Here is a 12,767-nt window from a genome sequence, read left to right as displayed (position 1 = left end):
TATTAGGGTGCATGAATGATCCGTATTCCCTTTTTTTACCTTATTTGCTTGCTTTTTTTGATGCATTGAAGGTAGAATAGAAAAAAAAAAGTTATTTAGAGTCGATAGTTCACCCAAATATCGATCATAATAGTTCTTAACGTCATTCAGTTAACATCACTCACAAAAATTAATTGAAGTTCATTGAATGTTAAAAAAATTAAAAATTAACAATTTTTTAAATGTGAAAATTTAAAAAAAAATTAAAAAAAGTGAAATTTTCAAAAATTTTGTGGATTTGATGAAGAAAAACTAAAAATATTGGAAGTGCCTTAAAAAACCAAGTTTTTTTGTGACAAAAAATTAAAAATTAAAAAAGTTTAAAAAACATAAAAAATAAAGACATGAAAATGATGCAATCACCGATATGTTCGTCTCCAGAACTTATGGATCCTAGATTTAGTCAGCTTAGACTTCCAGCTTCTTCATCAAGTAAGTGTCTTATGGACTTTAAAGTTATTTAAATTAAAATAGATTTGATAAATTCAAATAAATTAAAATGTTGAAGATTTTGAAGAGAAATTAGAGTTAAAAAGTAAAATTTTTAAATTTATTAATTTTGAAAATTTCAATTTCAATTTTTAAAAAAAATTAAATTTTAAAAAAATACAAAAAATTTTAAAAATTAAACTTTATCCTTAAAAATTGTAAAAACTGCAATTTTTAAAAATTTTAAACTTTCAAATTTCAATTTTTAAAACATTCAAAATTGTAAAAATTGCAAACTTAAAAAATTTAAAATTTTATAAATTTAATATTTTAAAAATTTAAAATTACAATTTTTACTTTGTAAGTTTTTACAATTTTGATATGAATAAACTTATAAAAATTACGATTTTTTAAAATTTTCAATTAAAAAATTTAAAAAACATAAAAATTTGCAACTTTAAAGACTTAATCATAACTCAAATTTATTTGAATTTATCAAATTTAAAATTTAAATAAAATGTTACAAAATTCTGAAATTTGATGCTTAAAACTCTATGATAATAAAAAATTTAAATATGTTCATCAAATTTTCAACATCCAACTCTTCAAATTTTTACTTTTTCTTCAAAATTCGTTCTAAATTTCTATTTAATAAGAAATTGAATTTCTATAAAATTTTAAATTAATAACAATTCAAACAATTGCTTCCTAATCACCTATTATTTGACAATTATTTCATTATGTGAGTTTACATAATTATCATATTAGTTCAATCTATAATTTCTATGGTTTCACAAAAACCAATCTATAATTTCACAAATATTGCTACAATTTCAAATTTCTTACTTTTAAATCTATCAAAAAGTATAAACTTAATTATATTTTCATGCCTACATATCCTTTTCATTCGCTTATTCACAAAAAGTAGCAAATTAATTAATTAAGCTTATTATTATTTAGTATACATTTTGAATACTTATAATTTATTGTCTCGCATCCCCACACGACATCAATCAAGTTGGTTGTGGGAATTTTGATAATTTCACATTTGTGCTTTATTCTGTGAATTTTCTGTAATTAGGTTATTGGAATTATGAGTTGATATACACTAATTTAATGTTTTTGGAAATATAATTAATTATTTGTTTCATTCAAAAATGTTAAAATTTTGTAATTTTTATTAAAAAAATTTATTTAAAAATTCAAAATTTTGAAAAAAATCAATTTTAAATTCCAAATTACAAGAAAAATTATTAAAAAATTTCAAAATTGCAAGAAAAATTAATTCCAAGTTACTTTAAAAATTTTAAAATTGCATAAAAAGTATTTAAAATGTAAAAAATATAAAATATTAAAATTGTAAAAAGTTAAAATCACAAAAAAAAAGTTGGAAAATCAAAATTTCAAATTTTTAAAATAAAATATTTGAAAAATATCAAAAATTCAATAATTTAACTATCCGAAACTCAATATTTTTACAAATTTTACACTTATATGCGTTCAAAAATACGATATTTTTAATCATAGCTAATTAAAACTTTTGTCCGTACTATTCTCATTTAATACTAATTAAAAGTTTCAATTACCGTAAATTATGGATCAAAAAACTACTCCAATAATGAAACAGTTTCCATATTCCGTGCTATTACATTGTTATAAAAGCCAAAATAATGCAAAATTCTGCAAAATAAAATTCAAAATTTTCCAATTTTCACCCAAAAAAAAAAAATATTCAAATTTTCATTTAATAACGATATTTCACATTTGTGCAATTTAATTGCCAATTAAAGTCATCCACGCAAATATAATTAATCTCTTTTGATGAATGAAGCATACAAAAAAGCTATAAACTCAATTTTATTCATAAATCGAATCAAAAAGTCATCAATAGTCAATGTAAAAAAAAAAGGTCAATAAAATTTTAATATTTTAATCTTGATGCCATGACACGAAAATTTGCAATCATCATAAAAAAATGTTGATTATTAGCTTTCAACGGTCGATGCTGTATGGTGATGAGGATTTTTTTGGGTATGTAGGCTTGAGGATGAGGAATCTTTATGTGATTTGGTGGATTTTTGATTAGATTTTGGGGGTCTATGGGGGATGTATAGGGGAGGCTATAGGATGTCAATAAGGCAGTCAATAGGGAGTCTAAAAGACGGTCTATAGGGAGTCTATAAGACGGTCTATAGGGAGTCTATAAGACGGTCTATAGGGAGTCTATAAGACGGTCCATAGTGAGTCTATAAGACAGTCTATAATGAGTCTATAAGACAGTCTATAATGAGTCTATGAGACAGTCTATATGGAGGTCTACAAGATAATCTACGAGGAATCAACAAGGGGGTCTATAGGGTGTCCTATAGTGTGCCTAGAGCTATTTGTAGTCCCAAGCAATAGCAATCATGACCAAGTAGCTCAAAATATTCAAATTCCCAATCTACTCAATTTATTTACATCACTTAATTATTCTTCAGCCCTTCCAATTCCCGACGGGTAGCAAAATCATCCCATTATTGACAATCTCACCAGTTTTGCCGGCAAAATCTCATTAAAATAATGTCCATTAGGATTAATGAATTAAATCAATTAAAAATTTTATTACCCGTACGTAGTTTTGCCGGCAACAACAAGCCACCTGCATTAATACCTGCATGCTAAAATTTCATCACGATTGCCGGCAAAAGTATATTTTTTATTACCTGGGAAATTTTGTTCATTAAGGATTTTTCTGAATGGCACATAGCCGCCTCCTTTTTTTGCATGTCCTTTCATCAATGGCACATCTTTATGTGTGTGTGTGTGTCTTCATGACATTTTATGTGTTTGTGTCTTAAACAACAACAACAAATTTCTTAATTTTTATAACGTGCCAACAAAATCGTGCTGCTCATCACCAAAAATAAGCAGCACATTCATCCGTCGAAGATAACAAATTTTTATGACCATTTTGGAATATTAATGATGTTGATGGCTACAGGGATGTAACTGTATGTGCCATAAAATAGACACAAACATTTCATCATGTAATCTTATTATCGTCTAATTATTTAAATCCACCAAAGGAATTCCTTTTGGGGAGAAAATTTTGCTGTTTTTGAATGTTTAATGAAGAACAATTTTGTGTCTGGCTGGAAATTCCTTCCACTTATTTTTTTTGGGTAACTTGAGGGTGAATTTTTTGTAGACGGGATCTTTTGCGATGTAAATATGATGGTGGGAAATCGTGTGAAGGTCAAGTGAGGAATTTGAAGGAATTAAGAATTTATAGGAAGTGATTTGGGGTTAATAATTAGTTGAAGATTGAAGAATCTTGTTGAAATTGGATACAATCTTGATTTTTGTGCATTTTTGGGCTCATTTTTGATGTTTTTTAGTAAAATTCGTTCAAAATTGCAGGTCTACAGGCACAAAAGGCAGAATTGTAGACAAAATATGAATACCTGCAGCCTTGGACGAACTTTATGGCACAGTCGCAAGCTACAGGCCTGAAAACAGCATCAGCAGCCTCTAAAATGCAGGAAATGCTGGCCTGTGGCTCTTTCCTGAACGCTGAACCCCATTTTAAGCAGCATAATCAAGTTCCTAATGCAAAGCTATGTCACATTGTTGATGACATGCCGTGAGAGTGCCTCATTGACTTACTTACTCACTTCACTGTCCATACAGATCAATTGCAATCTCCTAAAGCTTGCAGGCTTCCATCTGCCACTTACCGATACCAAATGCCATTCAATCTCTACCAGAGAAGCTCCACGACACCCACGTTGACTCAAACTTCAATATAGACCAATTATGGTCCAGTTTAAATACCTTCAAGTCCTCAAAACTAACAAAAACTTCCAAATAAAACATAATTTCATCCCACAACATCTCAACACGTGTCCCAAAACTCATACAAATCTAAAATAGAATCAAAAAAAATGTCCTACTCAGCACAAAATGCTTCCAGCAAAACAGAAAGTTACTTCAACAAACTTAATTAACTTTTGAATCAAATCACATAAAAATAAGAGAGAAATTATAAAGATCATGACACAATTCTGAGGAAGTCCAAAACAGAAAAATTTGTTACACAAAAAATAGCCATAAAGATTTTATGCCCGAAAGGCTCGTGTCAGTGATACTTTTGGAAGACTTATTTAAAGTTCAAAGACTTTTTAGGGATGCTTGTGCCTACACAGAAGGAAGAAAATTAAGTTTTATAATTTTTTTTTGCCACATTTTCTGTCCAGAAATAATTTTCCATCAACTGTTGCTACAGCAGAGCCACACATGCCCTGACTTCCTTCAAAATTCATTTCTTCCTTTTTGACTTTAACATGATTTTTACTTAAACATTCTCAACAATTCCAAAGTAGCTTTAAGGCTTCATTGAAGATGAGCAAAAAAGGTCTGGTACTTGTGCAGCACAGGAACAGACAATTTCCAAAAATTGTTGAAGATTTTTACTCAATGGATCTTTATTTTTTTACTGAAGATAAATTGATTATTTTTGGAAAAATAAAGCTTGATTGAACAGACTTCATTGAATATTTTCGAAAGGCGGATGTTTATGAGTTGAGGGATGAAAGGCAGGAAGGATGTTTGAAAATGAATATTTTTGAGTATGGAAATTGAGAGATGGTGATTTTTGTGGAATTATGAAGTTTTTGATGAGTTTATTGAAATTAAGGGGACTTGAGACTGAATTCAAGGCTTGTCAGTCTCAAAATTTGTAGGTTCGGTTTTTGTCTCGGTCCTGGTCTCGATTTTGGTCTTGCTACAGGTCTCAGTATCGGTTTCAGTCTTCATTCCAGTCTCGATCGATGTCTCGGTCTCAAAAATTCGTTGGAACCGAAACTTAACCAAAAATTGATCAAAAATGTCAAAATATTCCAAATAACCAAAAGTTGGATAATCAATACATAACATGGCATCACCCTGCAGTGGCTCTGGCATGGTTTAAGCCGACCGACCTGATTTAAACCGAATCTGACTCCAATTTAAAGTCAAAAATTATCAAAAATTCACAAAAATGGTCAAAAATCATAAAAAAATTGCCAAAAAATCCTCAAAATCAATCTGTTGCTCATTCCTGAATAAAATATGAATTTCAAAATCTAATAAATTTCAACTGAATCCAATTCTAAATTCAAAAGTTCAAATTTAATTTAATTTAAAAAAATGCACATAAATATAAAAATACCCGAATTTTTCCAGTGAAGCATTTCATATTTCATTAAAATCCAATTTGCTTTAGGTTTCTTTGTTTAAATTTTCAATTTTTATTCACAATTTATTTTTTGATTTATAAAAAATTCATTGTGTTGGTTTTTCCATGAATTCTTCTGATTTATGTACATATTCTCTGGTACTTGTTGAATGAGCCTTTTTGTTTTTCGGGTGTGTGGAAATGTTTAAATTTACACTTTTGATGCTTTATCGTAAATTCAATGGATATGCCAATTCTAGGGAAATTTTTGAAAATTGTTGAATTTATTTTGGGAATTTATTGCGATTTTTTGTGATTTTCTGGGAATTTTAAAGGCTTTATTCATTAAATTAGTCAATAATATGCTAAAATGACTTGTTTTATAACCTAAATCCTTAAAAATTGTATGATTTATTACCAAAAAATTGCAAAAAATCATGAAAAAATGCCACGTGGTGACAAATTTAATTCTAACCTCAAAATATGGCCGAAAACAGCCTTAATGACGACATCAGAGCTCATTTACTTCTTGATATCAACACAGCAACAGAGCAGTACCTTAGCGAAAAGTAGCTTCATTGTACTGTTCAAGTATTGAACTTCCGCGTGTAACAAGGAAGGCACTTTTCAAAAATTTCTTCAAAAACTCCATCAACAGTCATTAAAACCCTAAAAACAGTCTTTAAGACTCTTTAAATTCTCACAAAATGAGCATCACACATTAAACAAATTCTCAAGCATCAAAACGAGCATCACAAAAACTTCCGTCATTCAAATAAAAAAATATTTCACACAAAAAAATCATAGGCGGGCAAAATTCCATTTCCTGTGCCAGAAGTTCTCTTCATTTTCTCCTGTTGCGTAGAACAGCAATCTGATACTTTTATTCATATCGCGATCAATTTTTGCTCATTTCAAGTTAATTCCATTCAAGTCTGTTCTTTTTGTTGAAAAGAGCAATTCAGGATGTTGTGCATGGACGAACCCTCCATTGAGTTTTTATGTGAAAACAATAATCCATAGAAATGGCATCAAATTTCAGAAAAAAATATGAAATAGACTTTATGATTCCAACTAACTTTATTCTTTATTTTCTTCTTCTCAGGTCGCATATTATATGACGTTCCATGTAAGGTATGCCGTGATCATAGCTCCGGTAAGCATTACGGAATTTATGCATGTGATGGTTGTGCTGGATTCTTCAAACGTTCAATACGCCGTAATCGACAATATGTATGCAAATCAAAATCCGATGGACTTTGTATGGTCGATAAGACACATCGCAATCAATGTCGTGCATGTCGTCTTAAAAAATGCTTTGAGGTTGGAATGAATCGTGATGCCGTACAAAGTGAACGTGGTCCAAGATCATCAACATTAAGAAAACAAATGGCAATGTTTATCAATAAGGATGCAGCAATTCGACATCATGAGGCATTCATAATGGCTGGAATTCCACCACCGACACAACAAATGATGCCATTGGGACTTGATTTATCTGTCTCACGTCTTACAAATCCATTCCTAACACCATCACCGTACATGTCAAATTTTCCAACATCCAGCAGTTCACCAACATCAACACCACCACCATCATCAACATCCTTTAATCATCATCATCATTTAACATCGTCACCAAGTCATACAACAACAGCATCAGCACATCATCATCTTATTGCTGTTGATGCGATTCGTGAATCAGCAGCACAGTTGCTGTTTATGAATGTCAATTTCTTAAAGAATTTAACACCATTTACACAATTGCCACTTGCTGATCAACTCTTACTGTTTGAGGAGTCATGGCGTGAATTTTTCATTATGGGAATTGCCGAGCATCTATTGCCAATAAATTTTACACAATTATTGTTCGCATACGAGTTCCTTAACTCAACATGCCAGTATGAGCAGTCAAAATCGAAGGTCTCAATGGAGACGATGATACGTGAAATTGAGGCATTCCAGGAAGTTTTAAATAAATTTATTCAGATGAGGGTCGACAGCAACGAATATGTATACTTGCGTGCGATTGTTCTGTACAAGACAGACTTTGAGAATAATAATAATAATAATGACAATAGTAGCAATAAGAATGTTAAGAAGGACAAGGATAGTAGTCAGGATGTGATAACAAGCACAAGCGATGATTCATCATCAGATGTGTCACACAATAATTCAACGACAACAATCAAGACATCGTCATCAGCAGCATCAACAGCAACATCATTGAAGGTTCTTGAAGAGTCACAGAAGGTTAAGGCACTCGAGTCAAATGCTCGAGACGCACTGGCTGCTTATGAACAAAGCTATTATGGAATTGCACATCATATCCGTTACAAGAATCTTCTTGCCTTACTGCCGTCGTTGAAGCTTGTCTCAAATTACACAATTGAGGAACTGTTCTTTAGACGAAATATTGGACATGTTCCATTGCTGAAGCTACTAATTGACTTGTACATGCAAAAGAAATCATCATAATGATAATGACAATATGTTCGGACCGGAATCCGAAGAAAAAGAAATCAAATGACTAGATAAAGTTTTTTAATGTCCGGGGCCTTAAAATTTTTGTGTTTTTTTTTCGTCTGTTGCAATCAAAATTATGTAAATTATTATACTTAAAAGATTCTAATGAGATAATTTAGGATAGGAAATTAAAAATTATGACAATTTGCTGCTTTATAGTGTAGATTTATAATCTGTAGATATTATTAATTGTTAGGATATTAAATGGGATGGAATGAGATACATATATGAATAGTTTTAAAAAATAAAGTTAAATAATTCTTTAAAATATATTAAAATTTTTTTGTGGATTTATTGAGATTTTTTGGAGATTTATCAAAATTATTTACAGGTCATCATGAATAAATGGTTCTAGCTTAGTGATAAATAACATTTTATGCATACGGTTTGTGCCGTTTCCATGAAAATTTGGCAGAACACAACTGTTCTAGTTGGACAATGGACTAGAATTGAAAATGAAGCTAAAATGTCTCGAAAGCTCAGCCGGTAAAGTGTTGGTCACGTAAGTTGGTGTCAAACTCTCAAGTTCGAATCCTACTGTCAACTTAGGACTCCAATGTGAGATCTCTTAAAGTCTTTTGAACTCTGCTTCAATCTATGACCTAAATTTGGCATGAATACTGCTTCTAAGACCTAAATAATGGTTTTAATTGACACACAATCCTTACGCTGCATACCAAAACTTATAAAACGAATCATAAAGTCAAGGAAATTATGTTCAATTAAAATTAAGTCCCTAATAGTTCCCAGAAACTAATTTGACAGAATTGTAAGTGCATAAATTCATTTCATCATCCAATGAGCATCCTCCTATGACTTCACACACCTATTTTACCATTCAGCTTTTATACCTCGATAAAACCATTCAAAAACAAAATTTTTACAGCACTTCATGCTTCTGTTTTAGATAGAAACTGAATGCTCTACAGTAAATTAATCCGAGAAGTTTTCAAACAACTTTCTCATGCCTGACGATGAAGTTAAGATTAAAAATAGTTTTTTTTTGTGGGATGGAATGGATATGAAAGTTGATTGTTTTACATTTTTGAGGCATCAATTTTATTTCCAACTATTTTAAACTTTTTCTGTAGAAAAAGCGATGTACAACAAGTAATTGAATTTATTGGACTTCTATTTATTGGGAATCAAGGAACTATTCAAAGGATATGGATCATGAGGTCATGGCTTCGGTCTTGTCTGTCGTCTTGGTCATCTCGATCTGCTCAGTAATTTCGGTTTTCTCGGTGTCTTCTCGGTGTCTTCTCGGTGTCTTCTCGGTGTCTTCTCGGTGTCTTCTCGGTGTCTTCTCGGTGTCTTCTCGGTGTCTTCTCGGTGTCTTCTGGGTCTTAAGAATCTTCTCGGTAGCCTGTCTCGGTTCTCTCCGTGTTCTTGCTGTTCCCTGTCTTTCTAGTCTTCTTGGTCATCAGTTTCGGTTATCTGGGTCTTCTGAGTCTTCTCAATTGACTCGGTCTTCTCGACATTCTCGGTCTTCTCAGGTCTTCTCGGGTCTTCTCGGTCTTCTCGGGTCTTCTGGGGTCTTTTCGGTCTTCTTGATTGTCTTAGTCTAGTCGGTCTTCTCGGTATTTTTGGCCTTCTCGGTTTTCTTGGTCTTATCTGTCTTCTTGGCTGTCTTGGTCTACTTGATCTTCTCGGTCTTCTCAGTAGCCTGTCTCGGTTTTCTCCGAGTTCTTAGTCTTCCTGTCTTTCTTGTCTTCTCGGTCTTCTCAGGTCTTCTTGATCTACTTAGTATTCTTGGTCTTCTCGGTCTTCTTAGTCTACTTGTTCTGCTTGATCTTCTCAGTCTTAATCCATCTCCTTTCTCACCCAATTAACTGCTCTAATTTTCAGCTTGACTAGCACTTCATAAAGAAAACTAGTATAAATTATATTCTAATTATTCTAACAAAAAAGGCATAAAAAATCATCATAATGAAGTTAGACGATTATGTTAATAACAAAATAAGCTTTGAGATTTAATGGGAGCACGAAAGAGAAAGCAAAAAATGTTCCCTTAATGCTTGCACAATTGAATGATAATGGCAATGAAAAAGAAAGCAAAATTGCCATGGAACTTTTTTTTGGCATGTAAAAAAATTCCCCTTTTTACATGTTCGTCGTGCTTCATGGTTGTGTGAATATTTTACGCACACGAAGGCATCCCAAAAATAGAAGAGAAATTTTAGTTCTTATAAATCCGAACTAATTTACCCTTAATTGCTTTTTTTCGCCTTTTTTTTCACATAAAGACGAAAGTGAGTAAGGAAGAGAGAGGCTCAAGATGTTTAAATACAATTGGTAAAAATGGATCGAATTGCAAAAAAAAAGAAAATGTTTTATTTAACAATGCTTCCTTAAGTCCATCTTTTGACTGATTTCTTCTCATTTTGCTTTTGTTGTAAACTTTTTCTTATTCTTCTTTTTGCTCTGAAATATATTGAGGATTATCCGCTTCTTTAAGATGAAATATTGCAGTAAATATACATTTAACATTCATTGGAAACATTTGGAGCGAGAGTGATGATGACGAGATGGGTCAGAGACTGAACGATGTACGATAGAAGCAGGAATAGAGAAAAAAGTATTGATGGATTTTTTTCTTGGGGATTAGATTTTGGATTTAAAGTTTGAGGATTTGAGTGAATTAAGCGCAGTTGACTCAGTGTACTTCTGGTGTACCCTATCATATGAGGAACATTGTTAAGAGAATTGAAATGAACTAATTATAGGTTCTGCTGCTAAATTACTTCATAACATGAAGGCTAAGCATGGTTATTTCCCGAAAGACACATTATACATTTGGTATTGGCAATTTACTGAAGACAGACAGCTTCAGACGCAAACTAAGAGAGGCTATCGATCAAAATTGATCTGTATGACCAGCAAAGTAAGTAAAGGTCAATGAGAGACCCTATAACAGTTAAAACTGCTTTCATAATCCCAAACATAGGCCAACATCCCTCAATATAGACCAACATCCCTCAATATAGACCATCATCCTATCAATATACTCCAACTCCTTACAACTATACACAACAATCCTTAGACAAACTGAATTCCCCCCAAGAAAAAACATTATTTTCCGATTGTCGGTCAACGACACAACGGGAAACCCGCGGGAAAAACCCGCGGAATTCCCGCTGGAACCTGCGGGTAAAACCCGCGGGTTTCTGCGGAATTCTGCGGGTTTTTGCAGGATTTTCCCGCGGGTTCCCGCGGGATTTATATTTTTTTAAAAATTTTAAATTTCTTAGTGATTTGTTCCCGCGGGTTTTCCGGGTTTCCAGGTTTCCCGCAGTATTTTCCCGCGGGCTTCCGCGGTTTTATCTGCGGGTTTTCCCGCGGGTTTTTTTCCACACAATAATATAAAAAAAAGTTTGCTCATGCCAAGACTTGAACCCACGACCTTATGTTGCAATAACCTGAGCTATAACCATTACGCCACCAAGACATATTTTATCATATCAGTATAGTGGCAATTTTTGATATTTATGTAGATGAGAAATATTTTTTTGTAAATTTTGTATGAAATTATATACTTCACAAGAATGTATTTTTTCGTAAATTTTGTATGAAATTATATACTTCACAAGAATGTATTTTTTCGTCAATTTTAATTTTTTTGAAATTATATACAAGAATGCATATATTTACAAAAAAATATCTTCTTGTGATATATACTTCATACAAAATTTATGAAAAAATACATTCTTGTGAAGTATATAATTTCATACAAAATTTACAAAAAAATGTTTCTCATATACATATATATTAAAAATTGCCATAGTACCAATATGATTAAATATGTCATGGTGGCGTAATGGTTATAGTTCAGGTTATTGCAACATAAGGTCATGGGTTCAAGTCTTAGAATGAACGAACTTTTTTTTTATATTTTTGTGTGAAAAAAAAGCGGGAAAACCCGCAGATAAAACCGCGGAAACCCGCGGGAAAATACTGCGGAAACCGCTGGAAAAAAACCCGCGGGAACAAATCACTAAGAAATTTAAAATTTTTAAAAAATATAAATCCCGCGGAAACCCGCGGGAAAAACCTGCAAAAACCCGCAGAATTCCGCAGAAACCCGCGGGTTTTACCCGCAGATTCGCAATTCCGCGGGTTTTTCCCGCGGGTTTCCCGTTGTGCCGTTGACCAACACCCAATGAAAAGTTTGTAAAAAGTATTAACCCGAGCGGCATTAGGCTTTAAGGATGGTTAGAGATCTGGATGAAAGTTAAAGAATTCGTGGATGGAAGGTGTTGATAGAAACAGTATTGGATTTGGTTTTTGAAAAAAGCAAGAGGGATAGGGGGATAGGGGCAGTTTCTGGTGGCATCTAAAGGATTTCATGGATTACAATTCATTTGTATGACCAGTGAAAAAGAAGAAGTAAAAGAAACCAAGGTAGACCATAGAATTCCTGGTTTGGATGTGTAAGAAAAGAGCGTTAAATCCTGTAACATTCGCAAATGACATAAGTTCTCGAAGGATAGAGTCGCTTTAGATGTTCCCTCCAGGCAATGAGCCCATGTTTATCCCCAAAAATAGAAGTAAGTAAGTAGTCCGAGCGACAAAAAACAGC

General features: G+C 32.3%; 1 protein-coding gene across 1 annotated transcript; it reads left to right on the top strand.

Moving 5' to 3' along the window:
* The first annotated feature begins 340 nt into the window (after nucleotides 1-340).
* tll (nuclear receptor subfamily 2 group E member tailless) lies at nucleotides 341-8,301 on the top strand. Its single transcript, XM_070653632.1, has 2 exons — nucleotides 341-471; nucleotides 6,771-8,301. Exons 1-2 carry the CDS (start codon nucleotides 384-386, stop codon nucleotides 8,138-8,140), a joined length of 1,458 nt encoding a protein of 485 aa, XP_070509733.1. The 5' UTR covers nucleotides 341-383; the 3' UTR covers nucleotides 8,141-8,301.
* The last annotated feature ends 4,466 nt before the right edge of the window (nucleotides 8,302-12,767 follow it).

The sequence above is a fragment of the Chironomus tepperi genome, unplaced genomic scaffold (assembly GCF_022539635.2).
Source record: "Chironomus tepperi strain 1889 unplaced genomic scaffold, CSIRO-AGI_Ctep_v1 contig_8, whole genome shotgun sequence".
NCBI lineage: Eukaryota > Metazoa > Arthropoda > Insecta > Diptera > Chironomidae > Chironomus > Chironomus tepperi.
The sequence above is the reverse complement of the archived record's forward strand: the minus strand, read 5'-3'. Positions and strand labels throughout refer to the sequence as shown.